This window comes from Poecilia reticulata, chromosome 13 (assembly GCF_904066995.2).
Source record: "Poecilia reticulata chromosome 13, P_reticulata-male-v2, whole genome shotgun sequence".
Classification (NCBI taxonomy): Eukaryota; Metazoa; Chordata; class Actinopteri; order Cyprinodontiformes; family Poeciliidae; genus Poecilia; species Poecilia reticulata.
The window spans coordinates 7,112,964-7,138,234 of NC_088842.1; the positions used below are offsets into that span (position 1 = coordinate 7,112,964).

Consider the following 25,271-nt stretch of genomic DNA (forward strand, 5'->3'; position numbering starts at 1 on the left):
CCTGTTTCTCGTGAAATAAAATACAATTCTAAGTTAATCTGTTGGAATACTTACGAGTTATTCTTAGTTCTGTCTTTTTATTTTTTTGTTAATGTGAATACAGACTTCGGCTTTACCCGTGGTACGCCTACATTTCCACACTTAGACAATAAAGAAAGTTCTGTTTGTTCTATTCAATTCTATTTTACTCCATTCTATTTTATTTATTGTTCGGAAAACTTATATATCTACCGGTTAATTTTTTAAGAAAGCAAGTCAAATTTTAAACTTTAATTTTAACCCCTTTCTGTTCAAAAGCTGCTCTTGTCAATGCTGTCAAATATTTCAGGGCGTTTATGGTAAAACCGGGACGAAAACCAGCCACTTCCGTGAGCTATACTGCCATCTATTGGCCAATCAGTGTAAGTTTAGAAAAGTCAATTGTATGGTTGTTAAATTGTAAAAGTTTCAATTTTATTTTGATAAGAAACAAAAAGGAAAAAAGAATTTAGGACAAAAGTCAGCAAAATATCAAAGATATTACCTTTGTTTGCTGAAAGATTTTTGTAATCAGATTCATATCACTGAATCTGTTATTTTGCTTAAATGTTGTTGATATGCTTAACAGTGAGTATACTCAAGAACATTACATTTAACATTTTTAGACAATTTAAACAGTTTAGAAGTATTTATTATTTCCTTCTCATTCAATATAGTATCACTAATTTGTACAGATAAACTGTGTAAAGGAGATTATTTTCCTTGGAGAGGATTACAAAAAACACAATGACCAGAATGACCAAAGGACCAGAATAATGACAAAAATGTAAGTATTTTATTCAAATTCATACGCTTACATATATTTTCTTAGTATTTGACATATTTGCCTACTTTGGTATTTTTCCACAATTTCTCACAGTAATTTTATGGAATTTGTGCCCATTTCTCCAAGCAAAATAGGTCTAATGAGTCAACTAATCAGCTATCTCAGTAACTGTGCGTAATACACTCTTATAGAAGATTTGGTTAGAATCTTGAGAACATCTTTTGCTTTTGTTATATGGTAACTACACACATTTTGCAACAAAACATGAACATTTCTCAGACACAGAATTAAGACATGTTCATTCAAAGGTGGGTTAAGCACGTCTTTTCAGTATTTTGAAAAAAGTTACTTAAATTAGTAGTTCTGGAGCACTTTGCTTTTTATTTTTATTTGAGAAATATTTATTTTTATTTGAGAAATATTGAATTATTGCTACTTTTGCTCGAATGTATTGTCACTGGAAATACTTTTGTTTCAAAATAGATATTACCTACTGTATTAGTTTCATAACTTTTGAGATGGCAAACGTTTCTTCTGCCTTCATTTGTATTTTTTTATTTAACTAATTTTTTTCTACTTTAATCAGTACAATATGAAAATTTACAAACTGTTTTTATTTTGGGTTATTATTATTTTTTTTTTTAAATATTAAATCAAATGATCATTTTATTGATGTTGCCTTTTCACAAAATACCTTCTTACTTTTACTCTTGAAATTTCGTGGACTGGTATTTTTTGCTTCTGCTTGAGTAAAAGTATGTTGAATTTTACGTCAATACACTTTTTGAGTACTATACTGAACTCTGCCTATATTGTCTGGAAAGCCCTGTTTTCAGTATTGCTTGTTTTAAAATCTAAACCTATGATGTTATCCCCCTGCATAGCGCGTGATTTTAACATGCCTAAAGATTCATACAAAATAGTGGGGGGAATCCTCATAATATTACTTATTTTATTTAAATTGAATCAGAAGGCTACAAACTTTTCCAAGGAATAAATGCTTTGAATGACATGTTTATGTTACTTTGCGTTTTATTTTGTTGTTGTTTTTCTTGTCTATGTAGAAGGCAAACCTTTAAAGGTTTATCGTTTTTGAAGTACGGCAGGTTCCAGAGTTTCCGCCTCCTGGTGTTCCTGGGTCAGGGAGAGTTTACTGCAACAGGCAGGGCGGAACTGCAATTTGTACCATGTCGAAGCGAAGACCTTTACATAACTTAATAATTCAGGTGTCATTTGAGCTAAGTTAAATATCCAGTTCGTCAGACGACTTCGCAGATTCCACAGTGGCTTGTTTATGGGTGTTTTTGCCGCTGCCTGAACTTTTCTCGCATTCTTCCCTAGTGTATTTTTCACGAAGAGAGGCGCGGCGGCGGAGCGCTCGGCAGCCATCTTTGGAGCTTGCCTGGGAGTGGGAGCTGACTGCTGTGGCACCCCCGTTTACTTCAAGGGTGGGCATTTTAATCTTTAGTAATTTCACTGACGTACTCTGTTTAATCGGCTGACAGCGTGAAGAACCGCCAGGATTTATCTTACGAAGCTTCCGTGCTGGGAATGAAACTGGAAAAGTACTTTCTAATCCCAAATTGGTCTAAAGTGTACGCCACTCTCCTCATCCCTCAGAACTGGCCTGTCAGAACAGGGTGAGTTCCAGCTAACCGGCTAAGCTAAATTAGCAAACATTAGCTTGTTGGGCTTTTTAAATTTTATTTTCTCTTAATTAAACCAAACTGATGTTTAACTCACTGTCTATTGAGTAGTTACACAGTAGTTCAGACTGTTAACACATTAGGAACACTGCTTGAGCTGTTTCCTCCTATGACACGTAACTTGGCTAACGTGAAGTTTGGTGCTAACATTATATAGTCAACATTGGGAATCTCTTGAAACCTTTCGTTTTATATTCGCACGTTAGAGCTTTGAGTCGTGTGTTAGTTTCTTGCAATGTGAAGGTTTACCTTTGTCACTCACAAGACGAGTGGGAACATGACTACTTTAAGGAAAATGAAAGAATGTGAAGGCTGACTTGTAAAAGAAGGGAGTTGTGACCAGTGACATGAGCTGAAACGCCCAGGTAAGATGTGATGCTTGTCAAACCCCAGAAGTGCTCACCTGGGAAACACGTGAAGCAAACTTTACACTTATCAACAGTGCTGTGTGTATTAACGCAAAAATGTATTCACATTTTCCTACAGAGAATTTACTTATTGAAACACTGTATTTTTTTTTGTATTAGATGTATCTACTTTTTGTATACTTTTTAGAGTAATCGTCTGTTTCATGTCAAAGGGAGATTTTATGTGTAAGTAAGGTGAAATGTAGAATTTTAGACTTGTATTTGACCATTTCTATTTCCTTACTCTTAACCTCTAATTTCAGTTAGTGTCATTTGCAAAGAGAATTTCCCAAATGACACCAAAAATGAAGAGTTTTTAGAAGCAGAGACTGTGAGAAAATGTATGTCCCTTGGAAGAAAATTTGATTTTATTTTACCATTAAGTGTTCAGCTAATGAGTGCTTTCTTTTTTATTGAGAATAATAAAAGTCAGTTTATTGACTTCTTATAGCAGTTTCCTTATTCAGCTAAAAATTAGTTACTGTAGCACAGAATACATTTTGCACCATCTAAACCATATTCTGCTTCAAACTAAATATATTCTGTTCACATTATCCCTCAGATTAAAACTTAAGGCTATTTCCATGTTTTAATGGAAGCTGGACATATGTTCTTGATAAGATAATTTTATTAACATAAACCTTTTCAGTAAGTCCCAGCTATGCCATTATCTGAAGATGAAATGAAATGACAGCTATTTGTTTTTATTATTTCTTCTTCTTTGTCACGCTTCGGCCTTTGAGTTTTTCCCCCCTTCTGCTGTCAAATATTTCAGTGCATGTTTGCTCTTGTTTTTGTGCCAGGGATGCTAGATGTAACTTGTCAAGTTTCTCACTAGGGCCCATTCCTACCTCTCCGGAGCCGCGTGAACAGGAAGTGCAGAGAGTCGCGGTGTAGTGAGGGCATACGTTGGGAATTCCAGCCCTCCGGCTTTGTTGTCCTGTCCTGCCGCATTCTTAAGCGTTTTTGTGAGCGGCGGTTTGGAAGGCTTGTCCTGATTCACGGAGGTATCAGTTATCAGCACTTCTTTCCTCGTGTGTGTGTGTGTGTGTGTGTGTGTGTGTGTGTGTGTGTGTGTGTGTGTGTGTGTGTGTGTGTGTGTGTGTGTGTGTGTGCGTGCGGTCGAAAACGGTGTCATGACATATGACAACAAAGCTCATTGAATCGCACCGATGTCATAAAGGACAATAGCAATAAAGAGGCTCAGTTCTGCATGGTAATGAGGCTTTATTTCATGCCTGTGGCTGCATCTGTGTGGAATAGTGGGGTTGTTCAGTGTTGTTGTGAGACAAAAGATGTCTGCTTGGACCGGGGGCTGTTTCGCCCGGGCTGGGAAAGAAGTCTTGTGACTCGAGCGTCAGCTCTGCATCTGTTTGCAACTGATCATCTGAGCCGCTGCATGGACTCGGTAAATTTTCCTCAGTGATCTTCTACAGTCCACATTAGCAGGGCCATTCATAACAACGGCAAAGGACAGGAGTATTTACTTCCACAGAGGAGTGTATATGCGAAAGAAAAAAAATTTAAAGGGTTTTAACTATTAGAACATTTTTGTTGCAATTTCCTCATAATAACTAGTTGCATATCTTTTTGAACAGGCTGTTTTTATGGTAAACATATGGAAGATTTTAATTGAATTCAGCATTAATGTCTAAATAATAAAGCACTGTAGAAGACTTGATGTATTTTGTTCAACCCAAGCAACTTCTGCAACTGCTCTTTCTGCCAGCTGAATTGTATAGAATTTTTTGTTAAGATGACAAAAAGTACAAAACCAGCCATCTGAGATCAAATGTTTAAATATGTTGGGGGTAGGAATGGGCATTTATCGTATCGTTCATAATTTATCGTGATAACTTTTCTATCAGAGATGGAGAATTTTGATTAATCTCCGTCAAATAAATTCAGTTTAATGATCTTTAAAACTCCCCCAAACTGTCTGATTCTTTGGATTGTTAGTTTTACTTAATTCTGTTTATTCAATGAGAAAATCAATAAATACAGAAAGAAGAGGATGAAGTTATTGTGTGCAGTTCAGTGAGACAAATCACACTTCTTTATGTGATTGGTGTCCTAAAGAAGCGTGTTGCAAATGTTTTAATTGTTGTGCCATACAGTCACCTAAAAAAGTAATAATAAATAGTTCTTATTGTCACTATTGTCGTCATCACAGTGGTAGCACAAAGCATTGTACTGAAGCTGTAAGTCCACATTGCCCAGCTCTGCTGTATTTCTTCTGATTCTTATTCAAATGTATTTTTAAAATTGAGAATTTCCATAATCTTGAAAGACAATGTCTAATATACAGTTTTTTGTTCGTTTGTTTTTTTGTTTCTCCTTGTGTTGCAGCGCTGAACACATGAAATCACTGTCCTGCAGATGAACCGTCGCAGGGGGCTTGCCCGTCGCTGTCGCAGACCCAGATAGTTCCCGGCGGCGGCGGCAGCGGCACCGCCCCGACGTCCCCCGGCATGCCCAACAACAGCCGGGCGGGGAACCTGAAGGACCCCGAAATCGCAGAACTCTTCTTCAGGGAGGACCCGGAAAAGCTCTTCACAGATCTGCACGAAATCGGACATGGCAGCTTTGGAGCTGTGTATTTTGTGAGTTTGTTGTTTTTTTTTAACAGGACGTATAGCGATGCACCAGTGAGTCACCTGATCACATCCACTTATTTTCCCTTAATCAGGTTTTGTTCTTGTTCAATAAATGCATCACAACTGCAAACTTCCTCATTTATTCTTATAATCGCATTATAAAGCAGTGTATTATCTGATGCATTTTTTTTTTGTATAGGCATATTATAATATTGGAATTGGATTATTAATGCTTAAGTGATCTGTCCTTATAGAAATGTTTATAGTTTTTTTCAGTCTGACCTTTGAACTTTTGCTGAAAAATCGTCACAAAAAATTACATCTTCGTTCAACTAACTAAAAAAGGTTTTATTCCATACCGTTCTAGATCAGAGTCTGTTTATAAGTGTGTTTTAGTCTGACGCTTTTAAAGATTATATGATTGATTGTGTTGATTATGCTTTCAATACCAGATGAGTCTGTGTAATGAAGGCTTTCAGTTGGCTCTAAATGTTTCTGAGTATTCCCAACACAATATTTTTGCTCTTGATGAAGCAGTCTAAATGGTTGAAACCTATTTTTGTTTGATTATTTATTCAGTTATTCTCAAAATTTTGCATTTTATGTTTATTATTATCAGATCAGTATCTCCAAACAAAATCTGTTTTTTTTGGGGGGGGGGTTTACCATCAAAATAAAACAAATATTGCTGTTATAATAGTTCAGTAGCAACAAACTGCTGGTTTGATGGTCTAAGAAAAGCATTTTGCAATTTGTGGATGTGTTCATGCATAAAAATAAGACAAACATGAACAAATGACACACAAAGAAAAAGTAAATCTTCAAGTATTTGTTAAATTACAATGTTTAAAATCAGTTCTTCTTATCTTCCAGGCACGGGATGTGCGGTCAAATGATGTGGTGGCCATCAAGAAGATGTCCTATAATGGAAAACAGTCTAATGAGGTATAATGGCGTTTCCTGGATGCAAACATATGATCAAAAACCAGGAATGTTTGTGCTTTGGGTCATACTGTAAACACGTTTAATCAATTTTGCCTTGAATGCCACCATGGGGGGGAAAAAAAGAATTGCCCATAAACACAATCTGTTATATTTCTTCAAACAGCTGTGTATAGTGTCTCAGTATGAAGCTGTTTATATATATATATATATATATATATATATATATATATATATATATATATATATAATGTCTTTTTAATGATTGTAGAAGTTGACACTTTAAGGTTGTTGAAATAGGGGGAAAAAACTGCCATCTCCTAAAATTTGTTTATCAAACCATTAAAGAAAATGTCAGGCACACTACCAGCAGATTGTATTGCTGTCAGAATAATGGAAAAAAGTGCATAGTATGTTTGGCTTTTCTTGATTCTACATAATGCAAATGTAAACGTTTGTTAGGCTTCAGATCTTACACTGTTTTGTTGTCATTTAAATCATACTACATCAAAATTGATTGCAAAACAATTCATGGGAATTAGTCAGTTTTCTCAACTACAGCATTATATTCTATTATTATTATTATTTTTTTACTTCATAAAATTTGTTTCCAAGCTGTTTCTGGGGTCACTTAACATAAAACCTAATTTGATGTTTGCTCTCGTTTTCTTTTTATGAACTTTCTGTACTTATTTCACAGAAATGGCAAGATATAATCAAGGAGGTGAAATTCCTACGGCGAATACAGCACCCGAACAGCATAGAGTACAAAGGATGTTACCTGCGAGAGCACACTGCGTGGGTAAGGGCTTCATTTTTTTATTTTTTTTTAAATCAGGGAAATTGTAAAGTGACGAGGCCTGCTTGATTGTGAAAACAAAAAATTGTGATTGCAATTGTTTGTTTTTTTTTAACAAAATTAATATGTAAAATGAATACACCTTCAACAATCAACTTGAAGGATGGGTAGTTGCCTTGAACATTAAATCTTTTTTTTTTTTCAATTTGTTAAAAATAAGTGAGAAGTATTGATCCAGATGTAGCCTTTCCTTAAGAAGTAAACACAAAGAAAAGCAGCAACATGGTTTACATCAACAAACTTTGAAAAATGAATGAATGCACTGAAAATATATAAGATGCAGTAATGTATTTAAAAAATGAACTAAATTTTAAATAATATACAAAATACAAAAATTAATGATGGTTAAGATTGATTTTCTTATCATTTAACCTTTAATCTGTATTATTTCTTGATTTTTTGATACATCTTATCCGTCAATAATTATTAAGAGCAATGTATTTCAGCTCAACAATTTTAATGTAGTCACTAAAAGATTCCCTGAATTTGTTTACATGTTGGCCAAATGTATTAAATAAATTCTAGCTATTCACTTTAATAATAGATAATTGGCCACTTTGTGTTTGAATTTCAGGTAGTTGCATAAATGGGCTGCTTTTTTTGAGTGGTGCAGACATCACTTAGAAGCAATTATTGCAGAGAATGTTTTTCATCCACATCCGTTTCTTAGAACTCCTTGTTTTCTCACAAATTCCAATTTTTTGTATTTTTCCAGACACTGCTGCTGATTCCCTTTGCCACTTTGCCATTCTGTACTTATTGTAGTTTTGGTTGTTTTCATATTTGACTGAAAGGTACAAAATGGGGCCTTGTAGATGGATGTTTTGTGTAGACCTTAACTTTCCGAGGGACGTTTCGCTGGCTCTGTCATTAAAAGGATTAAGGGTGCACATCTTAAGAAAATTATATATGCCAAAAATAGTGCAGCACAGTTATACTGTAACTGTTCTTTAATTTTTTGGAGCCAAATCAAACTTGAATGAAAACTATTCTGTTGGATAGACTTATAAGTAGCAACTTAAAAATGTTGAACATAAACTGAAAGACAAAAGCAAGAAACAAATACACAATCTCTTTATTTCTCAACAGCTGGTAATGGAGTACTGTCTAGGCTCAGCTTCAGATTTGTTAGAAGGTGAGTTAAGTCAATCACAACAAGGGAATGTTGTTCCTGCTTTGCAAGTTTGTTGTCGTATTGCGTCACCAATGATAATTGATACCTTCCAGTCCACAAGAAACCCCTGCAAGAAGTTGAAATTGCTGCAATTACCCATGGTGCTCTTCACGGATTGGCTTACCTTCACTCCCACAACATGATCCACCGGTGCGTATTTGAGTATTTTTCAAGCAAACCTTTTTTTGCTCTGTGTTCTACCGTTACAGCGAAACGTCACTCGTTTCCTTCTGTATGTTTCTGCAGTGACATCAAAGCAGGAAACATCTTGTTGACTGAACCGGGTCAGGTGAAACTAGCAGACTTTGGCTCGGCCTCCATTGCCTGTCCAGCCAATTCTTTTGTCGGGACTCCATATTGGTAAGTGAACAGCCATGTATAGATGCATCTCTATACTCGATAGATTAGAATGTAAACAGGAAGGTCATTTATTTCAATAGTTCAACAGAAACATGCAGCGCTTTGCGAAAGTATTCATACACCATGAACATTTCCATATTTTGTCACATTAAAACCTCAAATATATATTGTGAGTTTGTTTTCGTCTTATGTTTTTACTTGTTCCATCTAGTATGTTTATCTTGGTGCATATGTTTTCTTCTCAGGATGGCCCCGGAGGTCATATTAGCCATGGATGAGGGTCAGTATGATGGAAAAGTGGACATCTGGTCTTTGGGAATAACCTGCATTGAATTAGGTACGTCTGTATTATCAAGATTGTTCCCCTCCACACAGTATTTAATCGTTTCTCCCAATCAACATTACTTTAAGCCACTTAGGCTGGCTCCTTGCAATAAAAGAAACCTCCACAAGTCTGTTGCTGGCACTAATGTGACTTTATTCATACATAACTTGCCTAAGCTTTCAATGCCTAGGCATGTAATTTATCTGCATTCCTTTTTTACCTCGTAAATGAAGGATTCTCGAGGTGTGGGACGCACCAAACATTCATCTCTGTCTGCTTTGTGTGAGCTTTTGTGTTTCCTAATTGAGGGTAAACATGCTCCAAATACTTCATCTGCTCAGTTATGTGTGTTTAGACTGTACACGGCCAGACAAATGAACCTTCAGAGAACGAAATCAACAAGCCTACCCTTCTTGAAGGCCAAGATTAGCTTTAAAAAACTAAAATCACAAAAAGAATTATATTGTGACTTATTTTTACCTATTCAAGTATAAACCTAATGTATAATATTTGCACTACACACGCAAGGTTGTCAACATTTTGGATTCTTTTAAAACTGATTAGCTTCTTGGTTTCTAGCTGAGAGGAAGCCTCCACTGTTCAACATGAACGCGATGAGTGCCTTATATCATATAGCACAGAATGACAGCCCCATTCTGCAGTCTACCGAATGGTGAGTGAAAAGTGATGCGACTCACAATGCTTCTGAAAATGTCATCTAACGACTAAATTTGACATACTTTTTTCAGGACGGATTATTTTCGGAAATTTGTCGATTCGTGTCTTCAGAAACTTCCTCAGGAAAGGCCAAACTCCGAGGAGCTCCTAAAGGTGGGGAATGTAAAATTTGAACAACAGATTCCTTTTAACTTTGTAGTCTTTTCTTTTTAAACAAGGTGTCTTCACATCCTTAAAACGTCTTAATGTAACTAAAATTAGGGACTTGAAAAGTCTTAAATTTATTTAGTAAATACAAGTTGGTCTTAAATACATTAATCACAGGTCTTAAATTTTGCTGTGGCACGACTTTTTAATCTCATATATTCTATGTAGTTTTCTTTTTTCCTCATAATTTTACTGTTGCGCAAAAATTTAAGTCTATTCAAAGCAGTTACGGCTATCACTAACTAGCTAGTTTTACCCTTGCTAGCTGCTACCTAACTAGCTACTAAATAATGTGAATTTATTACGAGTTGGCTGGATGTTGTTCAGCTTGGTAATTTATTTCTTTGAGGTTTTCCTTTGTACATTTCTGTCATGATACAGGTCTTAAATTCCATTGATTAAAGGTCTTAAAGTCTTAAATTTCAGTTTGTGACACTTGCAGTAACCTTGTTTAAACCATAAAAGTTCCAACATTAACTCTTAGTCTCTTTTCTGGCCCCCAGCATGCGTTTATCCAGCGTGAACGGCCGGAATCGGTCCTAATAGATCTGATAAATCGGACCAAGGATGCTGTGAGGGAACTAGACAATCTGCAGTACCGCAAGATGAAGAAGATCTTATTTCAGGAAGCCCACAATGGCTCCACGAATGAGCCGCAAGACGATGACGAGGTCTGCCACTAGCTGGCCTGTTTAGTTTAGCAGCATCCTCTATTGTTGCAGCCTTTTTATTGTTTCTTGTCCCGTGTTTGTGTATGTAGGAGCCGGACCCCAGCGTGAGCGGGACGGGCACGGTGAACAGCGTCGGGAGCAACCAGTCCATACCCAGCATGTCCATCAGTGCCAGCTCCCAGAGCAGCTCCGTCAACAGCCTACCCGACGCAGGCGAGGACAAGAGCGAGCCGGACATGGACGGCGACGGCACGGTGATGTCCAACAGCTCGGTCATTAATCTCAAACCCGTAAGAGAATCAAGTCCCAGAATCCTGAGTATTCTCATCACAACTGAGCTGTTGTGTCTCTGTTTTCTGGTTGCTATGCAGTTTCTTCACTCTGGTTTTGTTGTTTTTCCTTCTGAGCAGGAACAAGAGACGCTCAAAGAAGAGTCAGAGCCTCATGGTAGAGCCACAACGGAGCCACAAGCTGCCCCCACTCAGACCCAGAGGACGAGACGAAACCGTGAAGACTTTGCGACTATACGCACAGCGTCAGCGGTAGAAACGCCTTCTGTCCTTACTGGGAGTTTAGGAATTAAACTATCTGAAGTCATAAAGATGATGCAGGTGGAATTAGAGGCATTTCTACATAGAAACCTGATCCATATAAACATATGGACATAAACTGCGCATCATACTTTTGGTTCCCACAGATCATTTGACAGTATTATCATGTTGCTACTGTATGTTGTTTAGTGGATTATATTAAGTACTGACACTTGCCTGCTAAAAGGAAAACTGCAGCAATTTTGTCATAAGAAATACTTAATCTAATTTTTTTTTCAATTCTTGTGGCTCAACTGATAGTTATTCAGAAAGACTTCTGATTTTCCTGGCATATGTTTTCTTAACATGCATATGGATATGTTCTAAGTTCACTTTTTCATCTTTTCCTTTTATCCAGTTATTTAAAAAAAAAACTCAAACCCCACCAAAGGTTTTTTTATTTTTATTTTTTAGAATTATTCTTAATGTAAAGAAAATGTATCTCTTTGAGCTCACTGCTGAGTTTCTGAAAGGGTGACAGCATGTCTGTGTGGCATGGCAGATTTTTTTTTTCTAGTACAGCACATTATTGACAATATTTATGTAATTGTAATCCTTACAACCTGTTTCCATCAAGTTGATTAAAAAAAAAATAAAAATCTGTGTCTTGTGTTTGTCAGCTCACACGCCAGATGAAGGAGCACGAGCAAGAATCGGAGTTAAGAGAGCAGATCCTGGGCTACAAGCGAATGAGACGGCAGCACCAGAAGCAGCTGCTGGCTCTGGAGAACAGGCTGAAGACCGAGATGGATGAGCACCGGCTCCGTCTGGACAAGGAGCTGGAGACCCAGAGGAATAACTTCGCCCAAGAGCTGGAGAAGGTGGTCAAGAAACACCAAGCATCCATGGAGAAAGATGTGAGCTTCCGAAACACAAGCATGTACCAGCTCAAAGCTGTGCTTAACAATGTAGAACTTCTGAATATATTCCTTTTAAATATCCCCAGATATTGCATTAGGGAAGCAATGGTTTCAAGGGTTGGCTAGAAAATTTCTGAAGTTCTTTTTACCAGTAGTAGAAAATGTCATCTTCGCACAAGCTTGTTGGAAAAGTACATAAATCCTCTAAGAAGCGAGTCAGACGTACGCTGATTTGACTGATTTCAGCGATAGAATATTTTACTGTTTGACAAAAACACACCAAAGTCAGTAATAGTCTGCAGTGAAATTGTAGATGAAGTTGTTTTAAATTGTTAAAGTTGGCTAAAACTGTACAGGTAAATGAACTATAACCAATTATTTTGCTTTTTTATGCTTGGCAACGGCAAAGTCTACATGTAAGAAACAGACTTTTGACTGTCACTTCCAATCCTCAGGTTGAATTTAAACCACTTCAGTTTGAATTTGCTTGTCAACCAGCCACCACCTACAACTAAATGTTTGTCTTTCCAGTGCAACATTTGCAAATCAGTAGATAACTGATATTTTTAGCTGTACAGTTTGGATCCCCGCCTTGTTTTTAACATTGTGAACACAGCACTTTAATATATGTCCACATGAAGAGAGGTTACGCTTAATTAAGAGTTTTTATGTTGTTGTTAATTCACCTTCTATCTCGGAGTCACTGATGAAAACAAAAGTTCAAATCAATATGTGGATTTTCGCTTTCCGTGGATAAAAATGTAGCCTAACTGATGGTCCTACGGTGGCTGCTGTTTTGCATTGATCACCCTGATAATGGTGGGTTTTTTTGGTTTTGTTTTGTTTTTACCACTAGGCAAAAACATTTAGCAACGATGAAAAGAAGTTCCAACATCACATCCAGAGTCAGCAGAAGAAAGAGCTGAACAGCTTCCTGGAATCCCAAAAACGGGAGTACAAGCTTCGCAAGGAGCAGCTGAAAGAGGTTCCAAACTTCATCGCACTTATTTTCATTCATATTTGTCTTTCTGTGTACTACATTTACAAATTCAACTTTAGTAGTAAGGTCAAATGTGTTTATTTATCTGCAGCAGCTGAATGAAAACCAGTCGACGCCCAAGAAAGAAAAGCAGGAGTGGCTGTCCAAGCAGAAGGAGAACTTCCAGAACCTCCAAGCAGCGGAAGAGGCCAACCTCCAGCGCAGACAGAGGCAGTACCTGGACCTGGAGTGTCGCCGGTTCAAAAGAAGGATCCTGATGGCTCGCCACAAAATTGAACAGCAGCATCTGCGAGAGGTCAGCACTGCTCACTGTGGCATTTATTGACTGGGGATGGAAACCAGTTCATATAGAGAATTGTTAATCTGCCTGCCTAACGATTCCACTTGTCGGTTCCAATAACGTGAGATGTACACACCTCATATTTTGATTTAAAATGCATCCAAGATGGCGTACCGACAGAAGTGCTCCAAAGTATGAACCACATGGAGTAAAATAACAATAAATATCATTTGGGAAGGTGTTTTCCACAGCTGGAGACAAGTCCTGACAAATCCTTCCTGAAAAGACATAAAGGATTGCTGCCCTTCTGAAAGCAAATACAAAAACAAATGTACAAAAAGTTGCATTTCATGTTAAAATGTCCATTTGACAGATGTATTCTCATTATTTTTTGAGCCAGTTTTCATTTATTTTGAATCAAATGCAACATTTTTCATACTTTGAGTTTATTTCCTAATTCAATGACGATCAATAAGGAGTCTGTATCACTAAATTCTCATCAATTCCTGACAAAACAAAGTCTGTTTTGTTTGTTTTACTTTTAAGTTTCCACCTTAGGAAGTACCTTTTGTGATTTCCTCTTGTGTACTTGTGTTGGTAGGAATTAAACAAGCGTCAGACCCAGAAGGACTTGGAGCACGCAATGCTCCTTCGACATCACGAGTCCATGCAAGAGCTTCAGTTCCGCCAGCTCAACACCATCCAGAAGACGCGGGTTGAGCTGACCCGGCTACAGCACCAGACGGAGCTGACCAATCAGCAGGAGTACAACAAGAGGAGAGACCGGGAGCTTAGACGAAAACACGGCATGGAGGTTCGTCAGCAGCCCAAGAGCCTCAAGGTTGGTCTCTGACCTGTCGTGAAACTTGTTTCACTTTTTTGTGTTCAACATCAACTGAAACAGTTTTTCTGCTTCTGATTTTTTTTCCCTATGGTTCCTGTTAGTCAACATGCTATTGATAACTCACATCCTACTGGTAGTCTCTACGTACTAGTCATTGTATATGCTAGTGGTAGCCCTCATGCTAACATCAGCCTACAACTAAAATAAGCCATTTAGCTATTTTTTTATATATATATTAGCCACATTTAATATACTGAATGGAGTAAGTCAGTGCTACAGTAATGTTTGTTTACTGAGTTTAGTAAGTCCATGTTGGTCAACATGTTTGTGATACCCCACATGCTAGTGACTACATTTTAACTAACCATAGCATTGATGCTAATTTTTAGCATAACCCCTTATTTGTTTCCAACCAATACGCACACTTTGGCAGGCCCCTGTTAAATTTCTCCAGAAATTTTCTAGTTACCAATTCTTCGTTCTCAATTGTAGCCTGTTGCGAGGAGTCTGAACAGTCTTCCAATTTACAAATCTAAAATGAAGGCATTGAAATGCCTGAAATTCATTAGAAATGATGTAAGTCGGCTTTAAATGTCATAATCACAGGTCTCAACGTTTGTCGTGGCAGGCCTGTTAATTCTGTGTATTTTATCCAATTTATCTTTCATTATAGAGCTTTTCTGTCGAGCAAAGATTTGAGTCGCCCACAGACATCGTATGTTCTGTGACTCCAGGCGATTGAGGATGCAGCTAACTAGTTGCTAGTAAACCCATGCCTAGCTAGAAAGTTTTTTTTTTTTTTTACATTTATCATCTATTGTTGTTGTTGCCACTGGCTGACTTCTGTAGCCAGCCCTTACTAAGCTGTTAGCGTTCTGTGGGAAAAAAAGGCTTGGCCCTGTTCTATAAAATATGCAAATTTCTTTTGTTTATTTCTGTCATGATACAGGTCTTAAATTTCATTGATAATGTTCTTAAAACAAGCCTTAAACTCTTACATTTGAGTTGGTGAAACCTGCAAAAACCTTATAGTAGAGATGTTTGTCTCCTAATGCGATGACGGTCTACACACATTTTTAATCTAATCCCTGTTTTTCTGTTTTCAAGTACAAAGAGATCCAGATCAAAAAGCAGTTTCAAGACACGTGTAAGATCCAGACCCGGCAGTATAAAGCATTGAGGAACCACCTGTTGGAGACCACACCAAAGTCCGAGCACAAAGCTGTCCTCAAACGTTTAAAGCAGGAGCAGCATCGCAAACTTGCCATTTTAGCAGAGCAGTACGACCATTCCATCAGTGAAATGCTCTCAACACAGGCGGTGAGTTTTCAGTGCCAGAAATGTACAAGCAAGACTGTTGATCCTCAACGCAGCATTGCATTTTTATCATCTTAATGTTTCAGAATGAGTAACATTGTGTTGTTCATTCCTCGTCTTTAGTTACGCCTGGATGTGACTCAGGAATCTCAGTGCCAAGCATTACAGATCCAGCTGCAGCAGGAGCTGGAGCTTCTAAATGCCTACCAGAGTAAAATTAAGATGCAGACGGATGCACAGCATGCCCGCGAGAAGAATGACCTGGAACAAAGGGTGTCACTCCGAAGAGCGCTACTGGAGCAAAAGGTGTGACATTTGTTCACATTCAAGAGTATATTTCCTCCGTTTGTTGCTCGGAATTATGTTTAAAAAAAAACAACAAAAAAAACCACTAGCTTGAAGTGGAGAAAAGTCAATACAAAGCAGCTTGAAAACGAGCCAAACAAGATGACTGTTAATGTTGATTCAATATTTGGAAACGTACTGAAAGGCTTAGTCTACTTCGTCTGCCGCCATTGCTAAAACTACAGGCAGAGAAAAACATCATTGTTCACAACTTCTCCTCCTCATTGGCCCAGTTAAAATTCAACTAGATATTAAACCCAATTGGAGAAATCCCAGAAAAAAAGTAAGGGCTCAGAAATCATCCATTAAAAAAATGTGAGTTGGTCATAAATATTTTAATTACATGTCTTAAATTTTGTGATGGCAGGACTGTTTAATCTCGTACATGTAGTTTGTGTTTATTTTTATTTTTTTTCCTTGTGGGACTTGTCTTGACTCTGTCAAGCAAATGTTGCAGCTACCGCTAACTCACTACTAATATGCCATAGCTATCCAGCTAGCTTTAAATTTATTGCCTGTTAGGTGGACGACATTTGTCTTTGCAATTGGCCCATTTTTGTTTCCAATCCATACGATGCTGCATTCATGCTGTGCTAAAAAACTCAGTACTACTACTATGCAAAACGTGATTTTCTTTTGTAAATTTCTGTCATGATACAGGTCTTAAATTTTTTTAACGGCCTTGGAAAGTGTTCAATTTGTGTTGGTGCAGAAACCCTGTATATCTACTAAATTCTCATTCGTTTTTACCCTCATACCTGAGAATAATGCTCCATCTTCTTTGACTTTCCCGAAGATTGAGGAGGAAATGCAGTCGTTGCAAAACGAGCGCACCGAGCGCATCCAGAACCTGCTGGAGCGCCAGGCCAGGGAAGTCGAGGCCTTTGACTCGGAGAGCATGCGCCTGGGCTTCAACAACATGATGCTGGCAGACCTCTCCCCCGAAGCGCTCAGCAACAGTTTCCCCGGTGCGCCAGGCGGCTACAGCCAGCACCAGCAGCTGCGGCCCTCCTCAAGCTCTCAAGGGCCACGCTGGGGCAGCCGCGGTTCCAGCCTGAGCTCCAATCACAGAGGCAGCCACCACCACTACCAATCCAGCTTAGGAGGGTCGCCTATGCAGCAAGGGTGGGGGGGGCATGGCTCACCGGGCGGAGGAGGAGGTGGTGCGGGTCAAATGCAGTGGGGCCACCCACAAGGCGGGGCCCTGCAGGCAATGGGAGGGCGCGTCGAGCCCGGGATGAGCAGGAGCTCCAGTGTTACCTCGCAAATATCCAACGGGTCGCAGTTCTCCTACTCTTAGATTCGCCTTCCTGTCTGCTTTGGAGTCACTTTATATAGAAACCTGTCTGCCTGTGACACTACCCCCTTCCCAAAATGTCTCCCCTTGTACAGATGTGGATGTGTGGTGGAGTAAATGTTGCTCAGGTCAAAAAAAAAAAAAGGGGGCGGGGGGGAGCCTCCCTCTCCCCCAGCCCATCCTCAACGGCAATTTTATGAGCACACAGATTCTGAAATGCATGTTACACAAGAGTATCAACAAGTAAGTTTGACTTGTTTTTCTTTTTTTTGTTTTTACAGTTCTCCTTTGTGGAGGATATTTTTTCGTACGTTTGTGCTATTCACAGCCATTGCTCTCGTTTTGCACATAAAACACCACTCTAAAGCCTTTTGTAGGTTCAAACAATCGCATTAAATAGATTTTTTTTATTATTATAATTTTTATTTCAATTTTTTTATCTTCCCGTTTATGTTTAGCGATGCACTGGCCAAATTGTTTTGTTCTTTTTTTGTTTTTTTTTCTGTGGTACAGTGGAGAACCCAATCAAACGACTGGGGATGCTTTGCTGTTGTCTACCAGCCTGCTGTAGTGGCCCTTCATGTTTTTTTTTTAATTAAAAAATTTTTCGCTCCGCCTTAATTCTCGAGGATCAACCAAAAAAAAAAAAAATAGAAAAAAAAACTTCACAAATACAGAACCAAACAAATCTTAATCGCTTTAGACGGTTGCTTCTACTAACACTGTGCCTTTTAGCTTTCATTAGCTCAGTTTGTTTCAGCTAACTCGGGTTAAGTACTTTTACATTTCTTCATTTATCTCTGGTCTCTAACGTAGATTGTATTTTAGTCTCCGAAATGGTTTTGCATAAATTTCTACAACTAAATATAGCAGAAACATTCAAAGCTACTTTTTGGCATATTTTTTCTCTTTTTTTGTTGTTGTTTATGCCTGAGTGCAGAGAATGTCACTGTAACCCTTAAACGTATCAGCCTTCAAAAACAATCTTTAGTGCTAATCCTTATTTTTTATATATATAAATATATATTGGTGCCTTTTTAATACTGCTGCCTTTTTCGAAGCACTTTATACAGCTCGACGAGTGTAAGATTAATATTTGACTTCTTTTCTCAAAGCTCCTGGTGAATGAATGTTTCATTGGTACGCATGTAGAAAAGTCACTTACTGTGCTGTGATATTTTCTTTTTCCCCCTTTTGCATGTTGGACAGTATAAGTGAAAGCAATTTCCAAATTTTTACAGCCTTTTCTCTTTTTTGAGACTGCAGATGTGTGTTACTGCTTCTGTTTGTGTTTCTGTGTGACGTTGACTGAACAGAATATGTGAGGATGCAGCCTTTGTGTTTTTTTTTTTAGATGTGTACAGATGACAGTTTCCATGAAACCAACTGAACAAAAACTCGAACCTTTTATGTGCAGGCAGTGAGTTACGACCAAGACAACCGGCTCTGTGCTACTGAACGTAAAGGCTTATTGAAAATAACATTTTGAGGCCTAAATCCTTTTTTTTTTTTAGGTTGTTTTTTTGGGGGAGGGGGGGTAAGATGCAGAATCTGTCAAAAGCATTGATGCCTCTTGAACTTTTTGTCACATTACAACCGCTAAGTTGATTTCTTGGGGATTTTACTTGATATTACAACTGATGACACATAGGAACTCATAACTGTGAGGTAAAATAAAAATGTTTTTTTTTTTCTGTCCAATTCTTTGTTAGATCTTTTAGAAAACAGCTGAAATTCAGTCTGATTGACCTTGGACGGTATCTTTAACATCAAATATTTCTGCAGATTTAGTTGGACTTTGACTAGTCCATTCTCACTATTGCAGCTTTCACTATAGGTTTTGGACTATTGCCCACTTTTATGTTTTTAGGTTGTTTTTTTACCCCTTTCAACACTAGATTCCTCCCCAACGCACCCAAGTCATTTTTTTTTTTTTATTGTTTCATTTATTTCTGCATCACATCATCCCCACAGCATGACACTGCCTCTACTGTATTCCGCTGTGGGGACTGTGTATCCTAGGTGATTATCAGTCGTAGTTTTCCAAGCATACACAGACACACATAAATATATGTTTTGAGGGCTAAAAAACAGAAGTTATGTTCTCATCCGACCAAATAAATAAAAGCCTAATGAGGTACTTTTAAAGTTTGTGGTTGTAGCATGACAAAACATGAGAAGGTTCAAGAGGTGTAAAGACGTTTTCCCTTTTTTTTTTTCCTGCTAACAAAGTTTAAACTTTTTTTTTTTTTTTAAAGAGTAATTTGACATAAATAATTCAGGTGTGTCCTGTGACTCACGGTTGAAAATATTCACATTTTTAGTGTTCTATGGAAAGTTTGTTTTTCTTTCCTGATCTTCATGTAGCAGTATCAACCCTATTTTTTGGTTTATTTTCTTTTTCCAAGTCTCATCTAGTTGTTTTGAAAGCACCGGACTTGATTCCTCATTCTTGAATTCAGTCATCTCCTTTGAATGCCACCTTTGTAGTCTGTTGAGCAACACTTGTGCAGATGATTTTCCGAACCCTACACCTTCGAGCGTTTTGTCCTCATTCCAGCCTGATTCAGGGCTGTTGTTAAACTTCTTTTTCATTTTCTGACGACACAAAAAGTGCTGGGATTAATTTTTTTTTCCCTTTCAGGTTGTACTTTAATTTCTGTATATATTTCACCACAGAAAAGTATGCATAATATCAAGTAACGTAATATATGGCCTCAAAAACTTTTATGCCTACTGCTACTGTATCCAAGTAAGTTGTATTCAATTCTCTTGAAATTTTTTTCCCCCTTTGGCTAGAAATAAAATTATAATGTACTAATAACTGGGAGTTTTTCTGCAACTCTAAAGCCAAGACCAAGTGTTTGAATGTTACGCCAGCAAAACCTTGCATACATGCCAAGTTTTACTTTCAGATTGGACAATTCGACTTCACTCTAAAATGTGGCTAAATCTTGATGTTACAGTCAAGCCCGTACTTTCTTTTTCGCTTTTTTTTAATTTTTTTAATCGTTTCATGGAACAGTTTCTAACATCCTACTGACTGAAAGCGAGTGGGATGCAGGATTGTGAATCGGCAACTGAAACAGGATTCTCTCTCTGCGGTCAAACACTGTGCCATACCGGAAGTCGCCAACACCGAACATCCGCATGTCTGTTCTCATCTCGAAGCTTTCACCCGTTAAGTGACTGTTGGTTAGAATTGAATCTTAACGATCAAGTTTTTTTTTGTTTTGTTTTTTTGGTGGGTTTGGGGGTTAAAGTTTAATTTAAAAAGAAAAAAAAAGGCGGAGTTACAGACAAATGATGAAAAGATCGCATTTCTTTGAAGATGTCAGTATTCTTTGGCACATTACCACTACAACTTATAACCTGTATTAAAATGTATAGATGGTGGAGATTCTTATTGAATGTCAGATGTTATGAAGATACTACGTGAAAGATGGTAAAGTACTAAAATTGTGTAAAAGAAAAACTTTTTTTTTTTTTTTGAACAAAAATAGGATCCATTATTGTATTGTTTGTATTGTATACCATTTTATTGTGTTGGCAGAGGGATATTGAACAGAAATCAGCTGTAATAAAGTAATTTTAGTATTATTTTGGCTTGTGCTTCTTTTTTTTCTCCTGTAACTATAAAGAAGTGTGAATTACAAAGCGGGTACAGAATATTTTTAATTAAAACACATTGTCAACTTACATTTTCCAACCACATTTTATTGTTCATATTTAAATAGAATTTCAGACATTAATTGGTCCAAATCATAACGCTGAAGTGCATTGAGAAAGAGGATACATGTTGATTTTCAAAGAATCCAAACAAAAAAATGTAAGGGTTGTGAATATAAACATAAGTTGTATTTAAATGCATGAAAGTAACAGTAATGTGATTTAAAAAAATGTAAAAAAGGAAAACAGTTTGTTAAATGTGATGAAGCCTAATGTTCTTTGTAACTCCTCTCTGTTGAGCTCTGTCACAGATATTGGCACAAAGGGTAGTAAAATACAAGCAATTGGTGAAATACTTTGACTAGTAGAGTTTTAATGAGTGGCATCAAGAATCTTATTTGTCTTTTGCAAATACATGGCATATATTATAAATAATTCAGGCTTATTCATAACAACCGCGTGCCAAGGCAACGGGTGTGCTTAAATAACAGAGTAAAAAAGTACAAATGGTTTTGAGTTGATCACCCGTTTGGGTTATTTTACCTCTGCTGTGGAGCATTACAGCTGCTGCAATTTCTAAAAGTTCAATAAACGACAAACTTGGAATAATTGCCTCGTTGGTTTGCAAGTATACGCCATTCACAACAAACGTCAACACGGTAAATATGTTTCATGAAGTATTTAACAAACAAATGGCTTCTACTGCGATAATTATATGAAATTAAATTGTTTAATATAAAAAATATTTTTCATACTTTATTATTTCATTGTAGTAGACAGAAAAGTAGGTTATAAGAGACGGCAGAAGACAGGGGGCAAAGGTCAACGGGGCAGGACTCAAACCCGTGCGGTCTGAGGCCTCAGTACCCGGGTCGTGTGCTCTACCCACTGCGCCCTGTTTTTGATAGTTTATTTGCAATTTTATGAATAAAATTCCCTTTTTCTATTTTATTCACAAAATGTATCATTTATTCACACCTCAGGAAAATTTAGAGAGACCAATTAACAACAGTCATCTTTTTGGACTATGGGAGGAAGCCGGAGCACCTGGAGAGAACCCACACATGCACATGGAGAACATGCAAACCCAATGCAGAAAGGACCTCAAACCCAGGAACTTTTTTCTGCAAGGCAACATTGTTGCCACCAGAGCCACTGTGCATGTTTTATTCACAAAATTAATGTTTTAATCAGAATTTAGAAACCAATTAACCAAACAGTCATGATTTCAGACTGTGGCAGAAAGCCGGAGCGCCCGGAGAGAAACCTGCAAACAGGAAACCTATAAAATCTTTTTAGCCTTTATTCCTTAAATTTGGTTGTCATGAATCGCTGAACACATTACGACACTGATATTTTCAGTCCCAATTATTCAAACTTCTCCTGCCTCAAAATGATCACTTATTTTATCTTCTTGGATTTTTTCTTTTTATTTGTTGGATTTTTTTTTCTTCTTCCAAATTAAATATTTTTAAGTCCTCTCCAACAGCGCCTTCATCACTGTCAGGAGGAGAGGCATGGGAAACCATCATATTCTGGTGTCTTCCTCTCCATTTATGTCCTTTTCATAAATATAAATGAATCCCTTTTGTCTTCAGTCTTCATTTTGTGCAAGAGTTTGCGGTGTATAATTCCCTGTCTGTGTCACCACCAAATCAGCCCAGCCAGCCCAACAGAGACTCCAGTAGGCATTTTATCTCAAACTCTTTTCCCACCTTTGATGACAGTTTTCTCTCTCTCTGCTCCATCAGAATTGGAGAGATTTCGTTTGGGGAAAAGTGTTTCCCTGGATGTCTAACTGCTGAGTGGATCAGACTCACACAGCATGGGATGGATGAAGCCTACAAACATGTAGTTTCCCGAGCGAGACACCTCCTGGTAACACTCAGGTTAAGGACACTTTGAAAAGTGGCATTCACCCAACTGTTTTGGAATTTGTTCCTCCTCCTCCCATGTCAGTTTGACCTTGTTGTGCAGCTTCTGTCCTCTCCACATCTGGGATGTCTGAGCCAACGTCTGTTCTGAATTGTTAACATCCCCGTCCAGGTCGGTTATTCCTTTCGGAACAGACAGAAAAAAAATCATCCTTAGACAGAGCCACCCCAGCTGGGGTAGTCTTGTCTTTGAGTACTGGGAGCAACATACCACTGGTTGGGGTTTCACAGATGTTCCTATCTGGTAATTGAAGTTCTTCGCCCAGGTAACAGTTAGCCTAAAAAACAACGGATACCCTACAATTCAGAGGTGATATTTTGGACAAGTTGACGGCTGTGACGTCTCTGTTGACTCTCTCTGCCTCTGAGACAAGTGTCCCATTCGGGGAACTTGGTAATACAAACACACTGGTGTATGCGCCTTTTAGAAGAGACTTCTCTGGCAAAGACAGAGATGAAATCGGTGAAGTCAAAACCTGTGCAAAGGCTTTTGCTGTGAGGTCAGCAGCAGATAAATCTTCCCCACCCGGGTCAGTTTCTTCTTTGGGAACGATTGAAAAATCATTCCGTATGACTGTCCTCTCACAGTGAAGATTGTCATGTAATGTCGTCTTTGTAAAGCCACTGATATTGTTTTGACTGTCAACTGTCTGACTTTCAGAACAAAAAAGTATTTGTGCTTTCAGAATGAACTTCCTCATCCTCAGAGGAAGTATCCATGTCTTTAGCATCCACATTGCCAAAGTCATCTGTGTCCATTTGAACTTCATCTCTTGAGTTTTCGTCAACTGAAGAGGATTCTTCCATTGATGGATCCTCAGATATTTCTTCAACGTTTGTCACACTGTCACAGTTTGGTTTCACTTCCAGGTCCATTATGTTTTTGGGAACATTGGTAAAGACACTTAGCTGTGGCTTTAAACGTTACTCGCTCTAATCCTGTGAGCAATCAAACACATCCAGGTGCATTTGGTCATGGGAAACATCAACACTTTCAAAAGCATCAAAGTCATCTGATGTGTTTTTAATGTTTATTTCTGTATCCCCAGAGGAAGTTTCCAAGTGCAGCTCAATTTTCTTGTCTCCAGAGCGCTGTGTGAAACAGGAAAAACAGTTTCATATCTGGATAGCTGTTCTAACTCAATTACTTTTATATTAAGGCAAGTTTTTTACTGTCTGATATCTGATGTTATTTGTTTTAGGGGTGGGTTTATTCACATGGTTCTAGGCTATTACTGTGCGTGAGATTTTCTGCCCAGAGACGCAGGTGTTAAGCTTCACAAAAACAACTTCACTGAAAGTCACGGAATCTTTGGTGCCAAAGCCATCCTCCCTACGCAGTTTCCAACCTAAGAACAATGGACGTGTTGTTTTATGCGGAAACGTCTTAAATGTTGGACCAAATTTTATCAGCTATCTCGCTTCCATCCCTCCAAACTCCCCCAGATTGGTTCCTGAGTTCGCACAGAGCTCTCCCGACTTTTTTCATGTCATGTCACAAAGAAAAGAGCAGGTTCTATAGATTATCACACATCTCTTATAGTATCTTCAAACTTGTAAAACAGACATGAAAAATTGTAATACTAAGACATTACAATATTTTCTGATTAGTTTTCTGCTTCTTTGGTTATAATAAACAAGACAATTTTTCAACATATTAAACTTATACACTTAAGAATTTTATGAAAAACTCCATTAATTAGACTAATTTAATTAAATAGTGAATACTACATCTAATTTGAAATACTCTACTGATTATGCTATGCGTAGATTAAACCATAAGACTAAAGATAACAAAACTGAGGCCTACAAAAACTATCATAATCAACCTAAAATTTCCAACATTAGCTAAAATTAAACATCATTGAAAACTAGCATAATTAAGTTAATATTTCTTACAGAAAGCAGCCAGGAAACAGAATCGCGATTACATTAGGAGTTTGCAGGTGACAAGCAAGTCATTAAATACAATTATAGCTAAACACTGCCATTGTATGCTAAGCTATCGGTCACTGACTGATGTCAAAGCAGTACGACTCATGACACTAAACAGCACAAATCTATATCCTCTTTAAGAAATCCTACTTATAATTTACAGTTTATCGAATAAAACATTATTTTACCTTCTTACTTCCCGTTGCACCGACGTCCTCTAATTTCATCAGTTGACTTTTATTTTTTTGTTTCCAGAAGAAAGTTCCAGAACGCCAGACCCAAGAAGCGACGTGATTGGTCAATGGTTAAAAAAACTAAATAAATAACTATATATATATATATATATATATATATATATATATATATATATATATATATATATATATATATATATATATATATATATATTTATTTTTTTAAATAAAAAAATAAATAAATATATATATATATATATATATATATATATATA

At 37.5% G+C, this 25,271-nt stretch overlaps 1 protein-coding gene across 4 annotated transcripts; it reads left to right on the plus strand.

Annotated features, from left to right (window-relative positions):
* Window positions 1-1,722: 1,722 nt before the first annotated feature.
* taok1a (TAO kinase 1a) lies at window positions 1,723-20,864 on the plus strand. Of its 4 annotated transcripts, XM_017308406.2 has the most exons (21): window positions 1,723-2,445; window positions 3,757-3,925; window positions 5,268-5,521; window positions 6,389-6,460; window positions 7,158-7,259; window positions 8,406-8,451; window positions 8,544-8,640; window positions 8,737-8,850; window positions 9,096-9,187; window positions 9,755-9,848; window positions 9,925-10,006; window positions 10,564-10,731; window positions 10,821-11,021; window positions 11,142-11,273; window positions 11,942-12,178; window positions 13,038-13,166; window positions 13,273-13,476; window positions 14,063-14,302; window positions 15,413-15,625; window positions 15,746-15,928; window positions 16,764-20,864. In XM_017308406.2, exons 3-21 carry the CDS (start codon window positions 5,390-5,392, stop codon window positions 17,265-17,267), a joined length of 3,042 nt encoding a protein of 1,013 aa, XP_017163895.1. In that variant the 5' UTR covers window positions 1,723-2,445; window positions 3,757-3,925; window positions 5,268-5,389; the 3' UTR covers window positions 17,268-20,864. The 4 variants fall into 4 exon arrangements, with proteins under 4 accessions (XP_017163895.1, XP_008423172.1, XP_008423173.1 ...); XM_008424950.3 differs by lacking the exon at window positions 3,757-3,925; XM_008424951.3 differs by lacking the exon at window positions 3,757-3,925 and having other exon boundaries at window positions 1,723-2,253.
* Window positions 20,865-25,271: the final 4,407 nt, after the last annotated feature.

What these genes read in the sequence shown, in the direction of transcription:
- taok1a (XM_017308406.2), top strand. Translation starts at nt 5,390, where the DNA reads ATGCCCAACAACAGCCGGGCGGGGAACCTGAAGGACCCCGAAATCGCA. An exon ending in AATAACCTGCATTGAATTAG is followed by an intron (nt 9,188 to 9,754) that starts GTACGTCTGTAT and finishes CTTGGTTTCTAG; the next exon opens with CTGAGAGGAAGCCTCCACTG. An exon ending in CGGTCATTAATCTCAAACCC is followed by an intron (nt 11,022 to 11,141) that starts GTAAGAGAATCA and finishes CCTTCTGAGCAG; the next exon opens with GAACAAGAGACGCTCAAAGA.